This window comes from Camelus dromedarius, chromosome 3 (genome assembly GCF_036321535.1).
Source record: "Camelus dromedarius isolate mCamDro1 chromosome 3, mCamDro1.pat, whole genome shotgun sequence".
Taxonomy (NCBI): domain Eukaryota; kingdom Metazoa; phylum Chordata; class Mammalia; order Artiodactyla; family Camelidae; genus Camelus; species Camelus dromedarius.
Genome location: NC_087438.1, coordinates 115335314 through 115353369, shown reverse-complemented (window position 1 = coordinate 115353369; position 18056 = coordinate 115335314). Strand labels below are relative to the sequence as shown.

The 18056-nt window shown below is 55.5% G+C and overlaps 2 protein-coding genes across 3 annotated transcripts; one reads left to right on the top strand and one right to left on the bottom strand.

The window, feature by feature from the left end:
- Nucleotides 1-509: 509 nt before the first annotated feature.
- On the top strand, nucleotides 510-8157 carry ZNF692 (zinc finger protein 692). Of its 2 annotated transcripts, XM_064484543.1 has the most exons (11): nucleotides 510-685; nucleotides 968-999; nucleotides 1338-1601; nucleotides 2131-2179; nucleotides 2262-2387; nucleotides 2730-2954; nucleotides 3042-3119; nucleotides 3212-3290; nucleotides 4656-4770; nucleotides 7378-7477; nucleotides 7658-8157. In XM_064484543.1, exons 1-11 carry the CDS (start codon nucleotides 510-512, stop codon nucleotides 7953-7955), a joined length of 1542 nt encoding a protein of 513 aa, XP_064340613.1. In that variant the 3' UTR covers nucleotides 7956-8157. The 2 variants fall into 2 exon arrangements, with proteins under 2 accessions (XP_064340613.1, XP_031305333.2); XM_031449473.2 differs by lacking the exons at nucleotides 510-685; nucleotides 968-999 and having other exon boundaries at nucleotides 1318-1601; nucleotides 2300-2387.
- Nucleotides 8158-8518: 361 nt separating this feature from the next.
- ZNF672 (zinc finger protein 672) lies at nucleotides 8519-17401 on the bottom strand. Its single transcript, XM_031449474.2, has 4 exons — nucleotides 17113-17401; nucleotides 13209-13367; nucleotides 12382-12485; nucleotides 8519-11098 (listed from the first exon to the last, which is right to left on the bottom strand). The coding sequence occupies exon 4, from the start codon at nucleotides 10855-10857 to the stop codon at nucleotides 9457-9459; it is 1401 nt and encodes a 466-aa protein (XP_031305334.2). The 5' UTR covers nucleotides 10858-11098; nucleotides 12382-12485; nucleotides 13209-13367; nucleotides 17113-17401; the 3' UTR covers nucleotides 8519-9456.
- Nucleotides 17402-18056: the final 655 nt, after the last annotated feature.

Sequence of the window (18056 nt, the reverse complement as noted above, 5' to 3'; positions counted from 1 at the left end):
GCCGCCGGAGACGGGGTGGGGGGCACCCTCCCGACCCCCGCCCCGCCCTCCCCTGGCTCCACCCACATCATCCCGACTCTAAGGAGCTCTCGCAATGCACACGACCTGGTCCTTCCCTCATCAACCAGTAAAGGCCTGCGCCCTTTTCAAGATGGAACTGTTACCTTACCCCCTCCCCCCAGCCCCGCCCCAGTTGAAATTTCCTTACCCATAGCTCCAGGTCTACACTTCAGTGGGCCTGGGATCGGGTCATTCTGACTTTTATGCTGACCCCGTAACTCCCATCCCCTCGATACCCACCCCATAGCGCTGGTTCACACGCCCTGTAATACAAGCAAAGGTTGTTTTGGCCCAGTGGTAGCGAATCCTATTGCAATGGTTTATTTAGTTCTGTCCCGACTCATTGATGAGGAAACTGAGGCCCTGGCGGATGATGGAGCCGGGGACTCTGGCCCCAGATAAGGTCGGCCCACACGCATGTCTCCTCCAGTCTGCAGGCCCTGGCGCTCATGGCTGCGTCGCCTGCGGACGCGTCCCGCAGGCGGCGGGAGAAGCGGCGGCAGCTGGATGCCCGTCGCAGCAAGTGCCGCATCCGCCTGGGCGGCCACATGGAGCAGTGGTGCCTCCTCAAGGAGCAGCTGGGCTTCTCCCTGCACTCGCAGCTGGCCAAGTTCCTGCTGGACCGGTTAGGGGCTGGGTCAAGGGCTCTGGGGGAGGGCATCCAGGCTGCATCACCTAGAACCCTACCTGTCTCCCCCCAGTTCCCAGTGGTGGCCCGCTGTTCCTTATCACCAACCGATTTATCACTTCAGCAATAAGGCCAGTGTGATTTGTGTCCTCCCAGGGTCCTGTCCCGCTCCACTTGGTCCCCAGAGGATAGGGGACCCTTTAAGTGTGTGAGTGCCCAGAGCTGAAGGCAGTTGGCTACATGGGCCTCCAACTGACCTACCTTTTATCCCCTTGGCAGGTACACTTCGTCAGGCTGCAAGCTCTGTGCAGGTGGGTAGGGAATGACTAAGGGTAGGGGGTCAGGAGCCAGAGAGGGAAGAGGGGGTAACCGGGAGTGTTGTGACCCAGAAATTAGATTAGAGAGAACTTTGAGTGAGTTTGGGAAGAGATGAGGGAATTGGGGAGTCCAAGGTAGTTTGATGGGGGCAGCCTGTGGAGAAGGGAGCACTATCTCAAAGTCTTGGGGTCTGGGCTCTGAAGAATGGTAAACTGGATTAGGGACCAGGGTTGCCCAGGGGGTTGGGGTACAGGGCTGTCTGGGTGTGAGCTCTCCAGGATGAGAGTGGGGGCTTCCTAGCTCACCCTGACTGTTGCCTCCCCTGCTCCAGGTCCTGAGCCCGTGCCCCCGAAGGGTCTGCAGTATCTGGTGCTCCTGTCTCATGCTCACAGCCGAGAGTGCAGCCTGGTGCCTGGGCTGCGGGGACCTGGGGGCCAAGATGGGGGGCTTGTGTGGGAGTGCTCAGCAGGCCACACCTTCTCCTGGGGCCCCTCTTCAGGCCCCACACCTCCAGAGGAGTCCAGTCCGGTCCCCCTAACAAGTGTTGGTCAGAGAAGCTGGTGCCCAGAGGCCGGGAATGGGCAGGACCCTGCAGGTAGGCTGGGGGAAAGATGAGTTATGGAGGAAAGAAAAGGGTTCCCATCTCTGTAGCTCAGCACCCCATTCTTTAAAAACAATCCTTTCTCAATGGAAAAACGCTATGCTGACAAGGAAATATGTCCTCAAATTTTTTTTAGGTATGAAAAGCAAAATATGGAATAGGATGTATGGTATTTTACCATTAGTAGAAAAATAAGGAGAGAAAGAATATATATTTGTATGTACTTATGAATGTATAAAATATCTCAGGAAGGGAAACCAGGTTACCTGCAGGAAGAACGAGGTGGCTGGGGTATAGTATCGGAAAGGAGACTTTTCCACGGTGTACCTTTTTATATGTTGTTTTTGAGGGGGAATCATGTGAATGTACCATCTCTAAAATAGCCCCTCCCACTCCAGTGGCCTCTGTCCCTTCTTCCTCAGAGGTCCCCCCCCCGACACTTCAGACCTTAGAACTGCACTTGTTCTCACCCCCCCCCCCAAGTCCCAAATTCCTTGCTCTTTGACCCTATTTGTGCCAACAGGTTTGGAATCTGAGTGTGATGAGAGGACTCCGGAGGCCAGGTTGCCCAGGTGAGTCTGAGGTTGGGTAGACCTGGGTGGACAACAGGAGTGAGGGAGCAGGACCTCAGGCTTGCCTTCCTTGGACCTGCAGAGGGGTGGGACCCCCACCGGAGACCTTCCCCTCCCTAGGAGAAGGAGACGGAGAAGAGGAAGATGAGGATGAAGAGGAGATGCTCAGTGATGCCAGCCCGTGGACCTACAGCTCCTCCCCAGATGAGCAAGTTGGGGCCCAGGGAGGATGCTGAGCAGAGTGGGAGGAGGGAGGGAGTGGCTGGTTGGGGAACGTAGAACTTTGCAGATTTGAGGGAAGGCCTTGTTGGGGGAGACAGGGTAGGCTTTAGGGAAGGCAAAAAGAACTAGAGGCTTTGAATTGGGTGGAAAGAGGTGAAGTTAGGCTCTGGGAGAGAATCAAGGCTGAAAGCAGGTATGAATAGGGATCCTGGGGTAGGGGTAGGGTTGGTCTGAGTTGGGATCTTTGCAATTTAGGGGTTGGGAGTGGGCTGGGGCTGGCTGAGGATCCAGGGAGATAATACCCCCCTCCTCTTCATTCTCCTTTCAGCAGTGAGCCCGATGCCCCCAGACCACCCCCTTCCCCTGTCACCCATGCACTTAAGGAGGGGGAGACACTCCCGGCCCCTGCAACCGTCCCAGCTCCTCTTGCTGCTGCGCCATCCTCATCAGCACCCTCTTTGGGTCCTGGAGCTCCTCTGCCTGTGGAAGCCAGCACGCAGCCGGAGCTCAGTGGGACGCCTCAAGCAGCCCAGCAGACTGAGCCCCTGGCCAGGTAACCTGATGGCTGAGACAGAGGGCAGGGGCATCCTGGGACATGGCCCTCCCTCGAGGCCCTCCGCTCCCTCTTTGCTGCCCGTAGCCCTGGGAGTCAGGCTCAGTCTGCTCTGGCCTCGGCATGGGATGAGGACACTGCTCAGATTGGCCCCAAGAGAATTAGGTAGGACTGAGGGAAGGGGCTCTGGGGAGGGGGCGGAGAGGAGGGACATGGAGGAGAGCCCGTCAGAGTCCTCATGCTTCCTATTCCCCCAGGAAAGCTGCCAAAAGAGAGCTGCTGCCCTGTGACTTCCCTGGCTGTGGAAGGATCTTCTCCAACCGGCAGTATTTGAATGTGAGGGTGTGAGGGGCGCGCATTGGGTTCTGTGTAGCCTCACGGGTGGAGGAGGAGGGCTGAAGGAGGGGTGTTAGCAGGGGGATTCAGAGCCAGGAAGAGAAGAGCTTGGCTACAGTTAATAATCACTAAACCAGCGACTGGGAGCTAAGGCAGCAAACCAAGCCTCAGGCACACAGCTACCACCCTCTGCCACCTGCTGCACGGGCCCTCTGAGGGCCACATGGAGATGATGGTGGCATTCCTGGTGCTAGTGACTGTCCTAAGGAGATGTGATATGTGTGTCAAGTCTTTTGATCTTCTCAACATTCCTACAGAGTAGGTGCTGATACGATTTGTGCTTTGCAGATGAGGAAACCGAGGAACACAGAAAGGTTAAGTGTTGCCCAAGGCTCCCCGGCTAGTGTGTGATGGTGCCGGGGTGCCTCAGTCCATCGGGCTGCCTTGCCCTGCTGGCTCAAGTGGGTGGTCCTCACTCCAGGAGGACTGAGAGACAGTCCTGTCCCCAGCCTCACTGCAGGAGGGGTTTGAGGCACAGAGAAGGAAGAGTCTCAGCCAGAGCCCTCACAGGGCAGATCCTGAGGCTGGGAGAGGACCCAGACCAGAGGGCTGGTGAGGCCTGGGTGGATGGGATTTGGAAGAGGGGGAAGGTCCCCTAGTGGTGGTGAAGCTCTGGGCTGAGAAGAACATTCAGCAGGGCTGGTCAGACATACTGGAGTCTGTTAACAAAGGAGACAGTTTAATTATGGGAAAGTCAGACTATGGAGAAGGGGAAAACCCATGCAACTGAGTGAGCCAGGATGCGAAATTAGGCCAGATAAAGAGAGAAATATTTCCCAGAAATACCAGGAGTTAAGGCTGAAGAACACACTACCCTTAAAATTGTTCCAGGTTGAGAGAAAGAGTGTGTGTGTATGTGTGTGTTTCCAAAGCAGACTTAGGTCAAAATGTTATAATCCCGTGGTGAAGTATTAATAAAAAACCAATCTGAATGATATGGTTGTATGTTAATACTGTTATCAAAGAGGGTAATCAGGTCTACCCAAAATGTGTTCCCATCCCTGGCAGATGACAAGTCCATGGTTAGGGGACCAAGAGTATCACCAGAATGGCCCATTGTTCAGGAAACTGGGCTTTGCAAGGTGCCGTTGTGACAAGGTGATGAGATAATGGAAGTTGAGGGCAGGATAGAGTGAGGGCAGAGTTTGGGGTCAGGAAGGGATGGGATCGGGGTGCTCACGTGTAGGTGAGACCTGGCCGGGATGATGTGAGCTGGCGGTGACCAAGGAGAACTGCCTGGGGAGAGGACAGAGGAGCCCCGCCTGCTGGGTCAGCTCTGGTGGTCTCCCTTGCTTCCTTCCCTAGCACCACAAGAAGTACCAGCACATCCACCAAAAGTCCTTCTCCTGCCCAGAGCCAGCCTGCGGGAAGTCCTTCAACTTTAAGAAACACCTAAAGGAGCATGTGAAGCTGCACAGTGGTGAGTGGTGGAAATGCCTCCTCACCTCCCTCTGTGCGTCCCTTCACCCCCCAGTGGGGCCCATCACCTCCTATCTCCAGGTCTTGCCACAACTCTCTGTGGGGTAACTCTCGCTGAACTAAACACCCATCTTGCATTCTCTGTGTTGAGCACCCGCCTGCTTTAAACTGTTCTAGATGCTGGGATACAGCAGTGAATAAAGCCCTCATTTTATAAGGTGTCCACTCTAGTGATACCGTGCTCCGAAGAGATGTGAAAGCAGGGGAAGGAAGGAGAGCAAGAGGGAGGAGCTGGTTTTGGAGAAACGGAAGGTGCTTTGAGCAAAGACCTAAGTGAAGGGAGGGAGGAATGGAGGCTTCACCACATTCACTGGCAGCGTGTGAGGGCCCCTAAACTGGTATCTATCTGTGTGTCATGTTCCAGGAGTGGTGAGGAGGCCAGGAGGTTAGAAAGGAAGCAAGAGAGGTCAGATAGGTAGTGGGGGCCTCTAAGACCACCATCAGGATGGCTTGGCTCCTGGCCAGATGAATTTGGTACCATCTCAGGGTCTTGAACAGCAGAAGGACACTGAATTTAAAAAAGAGCATTGTGGCTGTCATGTGGAGGATAGGGGACATTACAGGAAATGTGCAGTGCGTAACGATGCCAACCTGGACCCATGGAGCCAAGTTGGTGGGAAGTGGCTGGAGGCTGACAGGAGAGTGAAGAGGGAACCAGGACTGCTGTAGGAAGGACAGATTGCCCACGGGTAGGACTGGCAGCGGGGAGTCGGGGGTGACTTGGAGGACTGGTGATGGGATTTCCTGAAAATGTGGGAGAAGCAGGTTTCAAGGAAGGGACGTTTTTTGGGAACATGCTAATTAGGTATCCCAGAAAATGTGAATCTGGAGTTCAGAGGAGATGTTGGGCGAAAGAAGAAGATATGTTCATCATGAGCACATGGGTGGTATTTGGAGCTGTGGGCGGATGGTACCTACAGGGAGGGAGTGAACGTGGGCAGAGAAGATGTCTGAGTGGGGCAGGTGGGAAGGGCAGCTGCAGAGGAGCCAGTGAGGCAGACGAAGGAGCCAAGTGGAGAAAGTGCTCCAGGAGGAGGGAGGGCTGAGCTGCGCCAGTGCCTCAGAGCTGCGTAAGAGGAGGATGTGGACAGGCCCCCAGAAAGGCTGGGGGGAAGCCATCCTTGACTAGATGACCAAATGGTATATGCCAAGGGAGGTGACAGGCAGAACAGAGAGGGGTCAAAGCAGAGAGGAGCTAAAGAAGTGAAGACAGCAGGCATGGACCACTCTTTGGAGCTTTGCTATGAAGACAAGCAGAGAAATGGGTCCAAGCTGGAGGGCTGTGGGCTTGGGGCACAGAGATGGGAATGAGCCCACAGGGAGGAAAGGCTTGCTGCTGCCAGAGGGGCGGGCAACCTCAGGTCGGTGAGGCGGGGTGTGTCTGGGCACAGCGGGAGGGCAGCCGCAGGGGAGCAGGGACCATGCGCACACAGGCACAGAAGCAGGCTGGCTGGTGGATTAGGTGGGAAGAGGGCGTGGGCATCCTCTCCTGGGTTCTCTCTTCTTGGTGGCTTATAAAACGAGGTCACTGCTGAGCGAGGCTGGTGGAGAGAGGAAGTCCTGTGGCAAATGCCCTTGTAGACTCTAGAAAGTGGGGAACGGACCAGGGAAATGCAGAGGCATTGCAGGGGGTGGGATGGGGGGGGCGTGAGACTTGTGGTTGTGATTGAAAGTAGAGCTGGGGAGGATGGTGGGGGGTGGGGGCGATTTGTAGTTTGTGTTTCTGGCCCCCAATCCCCACCCCACCTCGCCATCCCACTCCATGCCCACCAGCACACACGTGCCGGCCTGGAGCTGGCCAGGGGTTGTATTTATCCTGGTTTGGGTCTTAGTGTGAGTCAAGGAAGGCTACAAAGATACAAGCTGGGTGAGGAGGGGAATAGGAGGATGGTGGGAAGGCAGCGGGCCGCTGGACTGGCAGCCCGGAAGCATGGGACAGGCTGTAACAGGAAAAGGTAGGAGGCCCTGGCTGGAACTGGGATGCTTGAAATTGTGATTTCAAGGTGGTGCAGTAATGGGGCTTGACCTGGGAGTGGTGGCTGAGAAGGGATGGGGAGACCAGGTCAGTGAAGGTCAGGGAGAAGGGGAGTGGAGCGCCCGACACGTAGAAAACAAACTGACAGCAGTGGTGGTGGCTGCGGAGAGGACCTGGAGCCTGAGCTGCACAGGAGAGTGATGGGGATGGAGGCCGACGGTGTGCCTGTGTGGTTGGGTGGCAGGGCGGACAGTGTAGTGGCAGGTCAGGGGTCTACAGGATGGCCTCTCTGCTGCAGGCCCTGAGGCGTGGAGGTGTAGGGGGCCTGTGAGATCTGCTCTATATGGGCAATGGGCAGGTGCTGTTAGAGCTGGCGGGGGGGGGGCAGGCTCGGGGGAAAGGGAGAGGGGTAGGCTCTTGACACCTGCAGGGCGGCTGACAGTTCACAGGGCACTGCTGGGGGGCTGGGAGAAGTGTGATAGGCAGGCTGAACGGGGGCCGTATTCCTTTGGTGGTCCAAGGAGGGCCCACAGCCTGGGGATGGGTGCTGGGGTCTCCCCCATCTGCCCACAGATACCCGAGACTACATCTGCGAGTTCTGCGCCCGGTCTTTCCGCACCAGCAGCAACCTGGTCATCCATCGGCGCATCCACACCGGAGAGAAACCCCTGCAGTGAGTGTGGGGAGGGGAGCCTGGGGAGGGGCCGGGGTGGGGGTGGGGGGGTTTGTTGGGGGGATAGGTGGGAATGGGGAGGTGCTGGCAGGACACCTGGGAGGCTGGGAGCAGGAGGAAGCCCTAGGGAAGCCAAGATGCTCTGAGGCCCCTTCCTTCCCTCTGCTGTCCCTGGCCCAGGTGTGAGATCTGTGGGTTCACCTGCCGCCAGAAGGCCTCCCTGAACTGGCACCGGCGCAAGCATGCGGAGACGGCGGCCGCCTTGCGCTTCCCCTGTGAGTTCTGCGGCAAGCGCTTCGAGAAGCCAGACAGTGTGGCAGCTCACTGCAGCAAAAGCCACCCAGCCTTGCTCCTGGCTCCACAAGAATCATCTGGTCCATTGGAGTCCTGTTCCAGCATCTCTGCCCCTGCATCCCTGGGGGCAGAGGAGGGGTCCAGCCCCCCTCTGGCTCCTCAGGCTTCCACGCTGCTCCCTTAGCAGAGGGCATTCCCTGGAATTTGTGGAGCCAGGCCCCAGGGACTGAAAAGCAGCAAAAAAAAAAAAAAAAAAAAAGCCAGATGCCTGGTCCCTGGGAACTAGGGTGATGGGGAGTGCAGGGTAGGGGCAAGACAGGGCTCTAGGGGAGCCAGGCAACTTTAGTCTTCCTAAAGGACACAATAAACCCAGTATTTTACATGAACTTGTGTGGGCAAAGCAAGTGTTTTTGGCACCTCAGGTGCAGGAATCTTGATTCCTTTGGAAGCAGGCTTGGCTAGAATGTGCCTGATTGCAGGCCCCCAGCTGCCCTCACCCCGAGGACCCAGCCTTCTTTCTGAGTTTGCACTGGCACTTTGCAGTGCCTTTCCTGTGGAGTGTCACGCCTGCTCTTGCACTCAAGCAAGGCAGGCCGATAGTATGGAGAGTGCTTGGTCATTCCAGGGGATGTGCTGGGGTGGGGATACAGGCATGTGATGGGCCCCGCTGGTACTCTCCTGTAACCAAATGTATAAGCCCCTGAAGGGTCTTGCCTTCCAGTGCAAAAATGAGGGAGCCACACATGCAAGATTGCTGGGCCTCAAGTTTGACAAAGGGAAGCCCTTGGCATCTGGAACCCAGACAACTCTTTATTTCACCACCTGCAAGCAAAAAAAAAAAAAAAAAAAAAAAAAAAAATCACTGGCTAATTCCAGGGAATTTTCCACCCTGCACTGTCACCTCTGTGGAGCTCAGTTTCACCATGGCTCCAAGCTTGATAGGGCTAAAACATTCATACTCCACGTGGCAGTGCCAGGCTTTGTAGACCCCTGTGTTCTTGGCCCGGGTCCCAGGGCTAATGTGCTGAGAGGCACCTTGATTTGTACACCATCAGGTCTGGCCCGTGGGCCATGCTGAGAGCTTCCGCCCACCTTCACGTGGTGTGAAGTACCCTTCTGGGTGCTTCTGGTGGGGAGATAACCGTTTAGTGAGGTGAGCTCTCTCACTATCTCTTTGCCTGCAAAGTCCCTATCTCTCAGAAGCTGAGGGAGAGAGCAGCAGAGAGACTGAGAGTAAAATTGGAAGGAAGAGGCAGGAAGGCCACGGGGCGGGAGGGATGTGATTCTGGCCACGTCTGTGATGACCATTACCTGAAGCAGCAGGACATCAGGAGTACCCGGAAAGGAGAGGTAGCGGACACTCGGGGCTGGAAAAAGGAGATGGGACAAGAAAAGACAGAACCCTGGTAGATAACAGGAGACGCCTGAGAGCAGAGAAACAGCGCTAGGACACACCAGTACTTGGGGTCCGGGAGGTTCTCCTGGCACCTACACCCAGAGCTGGCGAAGGAAGGGCTGAGAATAGGCAAAGAGCTGACCAGGAAAGGAGGCGTAGGGGCGCAGCAACAGAGATGGAGAAAGGCAACGGGCCACACTGCCTTTCCACAGACCCCCATCTGCAAGTTGTTCCCCCGCCCCGTCTCATAGTATGTAAGTGCTTGTCTAGCCCACTCCTGAGAACCCTCTCAGCAAGTCTCTCTCAACTGAGACACAAAGAGTCCCGGCTTTTCCTGTTCAGCTTGGCCAGCATAGATAAGGGCAGTGCCTGCCATGGCCTGGGTGGCGGCGGCGGCGGCGGCGGCGGCAGCGCGAGCCCGTGTGTGCGCCCGCTGGTGCTGTGACAGTGAGCGGCTGTGGCTGAAGCACTTGCCACACTCCGCACACTGGGCCGGCCGCTCGCCCAGGTGCGTCTTGCGGTGCAGCGTCAGCTTGGAGCCCACGCTGAAGGCCTTGCCACACTCAGGGCACTTGTGCGGCTTGTGACCGGCGTGGTTGCGCCGGTGCACGTTGAGGTTGGACACGCACGTGAAGCGCCGGCCGCACACCTCGCAGCGGTAGGGCTTCTCGCCGGTGTGCGTGCGCCGGTGCTTGGTGAGGTCGGAGCGGTCGCTGAAGCAGCGGCCACACTCCGGGCACGGGAAGGGCCTCTCGCCCGTGTGGATGCGCTGGTGCACCACCAGGTCGGAGCGCTGCCCGAAGCCCTTGCCGCACGTGCCGCAGGCATGGGGCCGCTCGCCCTGGTGGCTGCGCTGATGGCGCAGCAGCGTGGAGCTCTCGCTGAAGCGGCGGCCACAGGCGCCGCAGGCGTAGGGCTTCTCGCCCGTGTGCGTGCGCTGGTGGCGCACCAGCGTGGCGCTCTCCAGGAAGCCCTTGCCGCACTCTGGGCACTTGAAGGGCTTCTCGCCCGAGTGGGTCTGCACGTGTCGCGTCAGCGTGGAGCTCTTGCCGAAGCTCTTGCCGCACACGCCACACTGGTGCACGTCCGGAGCACGCGACTGCCGGCGCGGCGAGTCACCGGCGCGCTCGGCCAGGTGCGCACGCGCGTGGCTCCGAAGTCCCGCGCCACTGCGGAAGGCCCGTGGGCATTGCGGGCAGCGGTGGGGCGCGGCCGCGGGCGCGGTGGGTGTCCCCCACGGGTGCGCCCGCGCCTGGTGGAAGCGCAGCGCGCTCTGGCGGAAGGCACGAGGGCACAGCGGGCAGCGACAGGGCCGCTCGGGCGGGTGCCAGTGGCGCCGGTGCAGCAGCAGAGCGGGGAGGTGCGGGAAGCGGCGGCCGCAAGCGCGGCAGCGACAGAGGCGGCCGCGGCGCCGCTGGTGCGCGCTCTGGTGCAGGTCGAGGTGGCCGCTGTGGCGGAAGCTCTGGCCACACTCGCTGCAGATGTAGAGCGTCTGGCCCGCGTGGGCGCGTCGGTGAGCCCGGAGGTCCTTGGCCTGCAGGCAGCGCTCTCCGCATTCTAGGCAGAGGAAGCGGCTGTCCCCACCGTGGGCGCGCTCGTGCCGCAGCAGCACGGAACTGTAGCGGAAGCTCTTGCCACACTCACTGCACGCGTAAGGCCTGCCCACTGCGGCCTGGGATGCGGCCAGCATGGTGACGGCCAGGCCCCCGGCGCCCTCCCGGTGCGGTGTCCCACTCACACTCCAGGGTCCACGTCCTGGAGCTGTGAGTTACTTTCACTTTTCTTAAGGCCTTGAAGGGGACCTGTAGCAGGGGGGAGAGGGAGAGGCCTGGACAACTGGTCTGCGGATCCCAGGGCTCCTTCTCTCATGAGCAGGTGCTGTGGCTTTTTCGAAGGTGAGCTGCAGCTAGATGTGCCATGTACTGTGAGCCCTGCAGGGAGAAGGTCACTGTCACCCCAGCTACACCCTGGGGAATGGAAGGGCAAGTACAGGTTCCCTGTTTTTTATAACTTCCTCAGCTACGGCATCCCCTGAATTCCCATTCTCCAAGAGGAGGCAAAGCCTTGAGGGTCCTAGATACATGGGGAGGGGGTCCTTGCGCCACTAGGAAGGGCAGAAGGGACTCAGAGGGGAGCTTGCCTCCAGTACACTGTGAGGAAGGAGATGAGGAGGAGGGCCTAGCCTATTTTATGGTCTTAGACCAGGGATCTTGGCCTCAAGATGCCCTAGGAAATGACCAAGGAAGGATAGGCAATGAGAAGTCCCCTGGACCTAGACCACACCAGCACCTTCTTCCAGAGACCTGGCTTTCCTGAGTCACCAGTGCAAACCCAGCCAGGCCTGGGCTGGAAAGACAGGAAGGGCCTTAGATGAAGCCTAAACTTATCCAGCAGCAGGAGCCTGGGCAAAAGGTTCAGAAGGGGCGCGGGCCTGAGCAAGGTAAGGTGTCTGAGAAACCCTAAAAGTACTACTCCTTGGCTCTGGGCAGCACACCTTACAGTCACATCACACCAGTGCACAATCCGAGTCCCCTGGCCTAGCCTTGAGAAAGCATCTCACGACCCAGGAAAGGCGTGAAAAGGAAGCATAAATAACTCACAAAGAATATTATCAAAAGTTCATGGCGTTATCCAGGAAGTGCTTTTCACATTTTTAGGGAAGGCTGAGGAGAAGGAAGGGACAGCCTTTCCAATTCTCACAGCATCCTGGTTGTTTGGATACATTCTGCAGACATTCCTCATTGCCCCACCTCCAGGGATCTGAGAACCCGGAGTAGCAAAGAAGCCCCTTTATGGGGATGGGATCTGCTCTGTCCTCTTGATCTCAAACGGCATCCCTGACTCCATCTGACAAGTTGGTCCAGGTAGCTACCTAGCAGCAGGGTCAGCCTTTGTGCCCTCTATTTAGAGCACAAATAGGGCTGCCCTCCTCACCTGGCCGGCCTCACCACTGACTCCAGCCCTCGGGACCCGTGGATCTATCCCCAACCCAGTTCAGTGGGACACTGGAGATGAGATGCAGTCGTTATCGGTTATAGGCCATGTCACCCAACAGATCAGAGAGAGGAAGCAAACAAAATAGTCACGATTTTCTTCTTAGCAGTTGGAAATTCATCCTAAATACAGAGCTGTCATTAAAACAGCCCATAGACGGGGTCCTCATCTTTTGAATCCAAATGGGATCAACTGAAAAAAAGCCTTTATAGCCACAAACCTGCAGGGGTGGGCTCTGGAGCTTCTGCTCCCCTCTGCACTGGATGGGAGTGGCGGATGCAGGATGCTTCCTTCCTGTACTTCTGGAGCAGGATGTGCTCTGCCCTGCAGGAGCAGTGAAGTAAGAGGGACAATGTGAATTTAAACTAATTAGAGGAGACAGACACAGGAGGAGAAAGAAGAGGGAAGTATTTCCTGGAAGAGGGTAGTTTTTTAAATGGACACTTGCAAATATAAAAACGTACCAAGAATAGTATCACAAGTCACTCCCTCACCTGCAGCGTCTATCTGCATTTTGCATTTTGTTTCATCTGTGACACTCCCCTTACCTGACTCCACCCCACACACTTTCTTTTTTTGGTGTGCGTGTGGTGGGTGGATCTGGAGTATTTTAAATCCCAGATATCTTATTCAAAGAGGATGAGCTTTAAACAAACTCTGCAAGCAGAGCCAGGAGCCTCTCTACAACCTGAGAGCAGACTTTAGAGGGAGCCTCTCGGATCTTCCAGACGGAACTTTCAGCCAAGACACTTGCTTGGGCTGCTGATTTCTAGCTGGTCAAATTCAAAGGAATGCTGGCCCTCCTATGAATAAAACCTTCCTTCAAGAGTCAGTGGTTGATCCCAAATGCCAAAGAGGCTAATGCTTATGCCTAGGTGAGTGTTCCCCCTCACCTGGGGGTCTCTGGAGACAACTGCTCCTCTCAGGCCATGTTTCTGGAAACACACCCTCTGCCAGGATACTGCCTTCCAGGGCACATGCCCAAGGAAGTAAGACACATGCACAAACATAAACACGCATACACAAATGACATATAAACAAACATACCACTTCCCCCCATTACAGATGTGGAGTAAGAGAGCCCGGTCTAGGGTGCAGGTTTGCTGCTTGAGTGCCAGCCAGGCTGTATCCTTCTGGTCTCTCTTCTGTACCTCACCCCATGCTGGAGCTTGCCTGGAAGGAAAGGGTCTATGCCCGGCAGGAAATCTAAAAGAAAAATAAAACATCACTGTGCCAAACGAAGAACAATTTCTGAACTGTCCTAAAGATTTTCCTGATTGAATTTTTAAGTTATACCATCAAATTTCTTTGGAGAAAAAAATAAGTACCAGGAGACAAACATTACACTGTTCACCAGAAATTGACACACGTTGTAAACTGACTATACTTCAATAAAAAAGAACGCAAAAAAAAAAAAACCCGTAAGTACAGGGAAGGCTTGGAAAGAGGGAACGGGGTCATTATGTATGAAATGTTAAAAGGTCCTAATTGTTCAATACTATAGTAGTTTAGTACCTTCCAAGCATTTAATAAAGACAGATATTTATAAATACTCCACATATAACCAATAAAAACACGTACTAAGAAGATAAGCTAATGGCAAAAATATTCGTAATGAAGATAAACTTCCGAGTTTCATATATCACTTTATTTTTGTTCCTTAATAGATCTTGCAGGCATCTCATGCCATATCTAACTGTTCACAAGAGTGCTGGACTTAAGTCAGGGTTCAGTGCATTTACTAACAATCTACTGTGAGAGCAGTGCAGTTCTTTTTCTTCTGAGTTGTGCTGTTCAGCCAACATAAGATTTTCTTCCCTGGTTATCTTTTCTACCAGGCCAGCATTTCTGGGGTGTGATGAAGAGGCAAGTGATCATCTCACAATTTCTCCATCTTTTTTTTTGTGTGTGTGTGGGGGAGGTAATTAGGTTTATTTATGTCTTTAATGGAGGTACCAGGGATCGAACCCAGGACCTCATGCATGCTAAGCATGCACTCTATCACTTGAACTATACCCTCCCCCCTGCAATTCCTCCGTCTTGAAACCAGAGATGGATAAAACTGATTTGGGCTGCAAGAGTGGGGCTGAGAGCTGTCCCAGCTGTGCTGTCCACTACAGTAGCCCCAAGCCACCTGTGGCAACTGAACACTTGAAGTGCGTTTGGTCCAAACTGAGATGTGCTGTAAGGGTCAAATACACTCCTGATTTCAAAGACCTAGTAGGAAAAAAAAGTGCAAAATCGCTCATTAATAATGTTTAATGTTGGCTATTCGTTGAATTGATAATATTTTGGATATACTGGGTTTAAGTGAAATATATTTTTAAAATTTATTCCACCTGTTTTTAAGAAAAGTGATGAGTACAAATGTAGCTCACGTTTTATTTCTATTGGATAGTGTTTGCCAAATGGCTGTTCCAAATTCTGGAATAATATACAAAGGGAGGCTGGCCACCTCACAGTCCCTGGAGAGGTTTGCATAGGAAGAGGTCACTGACTGCTCTGATCCTTAGAGCCGCAGTAATCAGAGTACACAGCCACTTTTCTCATCTCCCAAGATATGAGGCCCTGGCCACCCTCTCCAGAGGGCCCAGCTGCTCTTCAGGAAAGTGAATGTCTGAAAGAAGACCTGGGTGGGACTTGGGCACTACATGACGTGGGTACTCCTGGTTATCCCTATGTGACCTGAGGTTCCCTGCGGGTAGGCAGAGCCATCTAGCTCAAGGGTGCTAAGCAGGTCCAGGGACAGGAGGGGGATGGCAGGCTGGGTGGCCCATCTCTGGCTCTCCCCGACAGTCCCCAGCCACTCCTGGCCCTAGCCAGTGACAGACAGCAGCGCAGCAGGAAGCCCCAGGCAGCCCCGGGGACCAGGGCTCACTCTGTGCGCTCCACTGTGGATCACCCTTGCGGAGAGTGGTAGCTGCATTCTGGAGAGGAGACTCTTTGCTGGCCTTTCTATACATCCTCCGTATCTCCTCAACCCCTACCGCTGCCCCAGCCCTAAAGTCCGTTGCCCCAGCCTTCAAGACATTACAGTCTCTAGACTCTAAGACACCCCTAAAGACGGCTGAAATGTACATCCAGATAGAAGCAAATAATCCACTTTTCACTCTCCTGGGGGGAAGAGGCGGGAGCAATCAGGTGGATGGAAAAGTTTAACTGGCCCTTTTTGGGGCCCTTCGACTTCCTGAAAGCCCTTCCCCCACCCTTCATTCAAGGCTCTCCTCCCGTACTACCTCCTCACCCTCACTCCTCCAGCCCCCTACTTGCCTTTATTCTGAATAATCAGGGAAAGTAACAGGAAACAGTGATTCCCAATCCACTCTGAAAAGGTTTCAGCCTCTTTTCTAGGTGAGGATGGGGTATGAAATCTAGGGCACCAAAGTGGCCACTCCTCACTTCCCTCTTCCCCAGAACAGAAACAAGGTCCAGTACTTTAGAAGAAGCTGCCCTTTCCAGCTTCAGATCCAGTGTGACATGTTTAAGGAGTTGGTGGAAATAGGAATGACAGCTCCCCCCACCCCCATCCTAAGTGCCCAAGCCTGATCACGATTCAAATGGATCTTTTTGCAGGTTTCTTCTGCAAAGATTTTCCTGTGAAATCTGAGAAGTGTGGAGAAGTTATGCATATTGATAGGGGGAGAACATACATAGTGGGATAGTTTATGCTCTAGGTCCCTTTGACACACGGGCAGGACTACAGCCCAGAGGGGCCAGAGCAGCCCAAAACTGGGATGAGGGAAGGGTTATATGGTGTTTTGCACCCTCCCTGGGCCTAGCAAGAAGCTGGACTTTATTATTTTTTTTTAAACGATGTATTAATCTGGGAATACAATTCTTTCAAACATTATGCTCCTGGAGGAAAGGCTGTCTCTCTAGTCCTCTGATCTTCCATAGCCCTATCCACTGCATATACTGCAAATACTGTACCTTGGTTTATTAAGTGGGAACCAGAGAGGCAAGCCTTCAAATTCTGGGTCTTCAATTACCAGCTCTATGACCTTGGACAGGGGGCTTTGTATGGCTAACACTGCTGCCTGAGAAAACTCAGCAAAGAAAACTACTATAATGCTTCATATGGAAAGAGGGAAGGTGTTAAGTCTGAGAACTGCGGTTGCCGAGTTTTTAGGATTTTCTCTGCTCAGGACAGTTCCTCTGAGGAGGGACCCTGAATTAGGGGTCTGACTCCTACCCCTACTTCCAAGGCATCCTAAGCGTTCTGCAAGAGCTTTTAAGTCCTTCCCCCGACCCCCCAAAGAAGCCTCCTTCATAGGATCAGAGCAGCGTGGGCCTTTTGTGGACCCACGCCGCATCCCGGGAGCTTTGAGAGTAAGTAGTGACGTTGGTTACTCATTTTAAGACCTGGTGCCTAGTAGGGAGAAGGGTATAGTTCAGTGGTAGAGTGCGTGCTTAGCATGCATGAGGTCCTGGGTTCATTAAAGTAAAAAACAATAATAAATAAACCCAATTAACCTCCTCCCCCCCCCCCCCTCAAAATAAACAAAATACTTGGTGCCTAGTACTGGAGAACGGGGCCTCGGTCAGAAACTCCCCACCCCGCAACTCGGGCCCAGGCGCCAGCCCACCCGAAGGGCAAGTGGAGAGTAGCGGGCGTTTAGCATCGACTGAGCCTGGTGGCTGCCGCTGCCCTTTTAATCCGGCTCAGCCTAGCGATGTCTGCGTCGTGGCGCCGCCGGCCACGAAGGTCACCGAAGGCGGCCTGCTGAGGACAGACGGAGGGCAAGGCCTGGGAGGAGCAAGCCGCGCGGCGGCCGCGGGCATGCGCCGGCCAATCGCTCGCTCCGCGGCGCCTCCGCGTCACTCGTTGCCGGGGCGGCGTTCTCGATGGCTGCAGACGCGAGCAGCCTGGGACGAAGGGAAGAAGCCGGGCGACAGTTTGGGGACCACTGCCCCGTGCCAACCCTCCCTCCCAGCCCCTCGGTCCCCTCACCGGTCGCCGCCTGGCTCCTCGGACACCGCGCGTCTCCCACTCAGCCGGCTCGCCGACCCCCGGATTTGCCGGGCTGGGGCAGGGAAGGAGAGAAGGAGCTGGCGGAGCGCGCGGCCGCCGAGTGGGGAGAGCTGGGAGGCGCCTCGGGAAAGGGGATCACGCTCTAGCCCTGCTCTCCCGGGTTGGCCAGTGGTCGGCCGCACGCGGGTCGCGTCAGCGGTTGCTGGAAGACTGGGAGACTTTAAGAACGCTCCGCGGGAACAGATAGCCTCGCCGGCCCAGGCCGCAGTCCCAGTGAGGGGGCGGGGCTCACGGGGGGAACCTAGGACTCTGTTGCCAAGGCCCTGCCTTCTCCCCAGGCTTAACCAATCACTGCCTCCTCCTTTGTTCTCGTCTCCGCCCGCTGGCCTCTTCTCGCCCAATCAGAGGGAAAGGCACTGAGCCATACTCACCGCCTCGCCGCCCGGTGGCGGAGTCAGGTTTGCAGCCTCAGGTCTTCCTGAGGCTCGCGCGCGCCCCTCTGGGCAGCCGAAATTGTGACCCTGCGGGTGCTGCTGCAGGGGTAGCGGGCGTCCGGCGCGGAGTGGCCTCCGGGTCCACGCACCGGAACAGTCCCGGCAGTAAATTAGTGACTTCTTACAGTGAGGCCAGACTTAATACCTGTTGGCTTAATCCTCGCCACTGCCCTGCCAAGGAGGCTCCCACAGGTTAACGGATCCCTCTAAATTGCACTGCCTTGGCTCGGGGTACTCCTGGTCCACTTGGCAGCTATCTCTCCAAGTGCTTGCTGGCTGAGCTCTCTATGCAGTGTCGTCTTCCACCGAGAGGTGCTGTTAGTGTTGTTTTCCAGAAACGCATTTGGAAAGTGACCGTCCCCTGTTCAGGGCTGCCTATCAGACGCCAGATGATGGCTCTCAGTACACTTCTTTACCAGCCCTTATCTT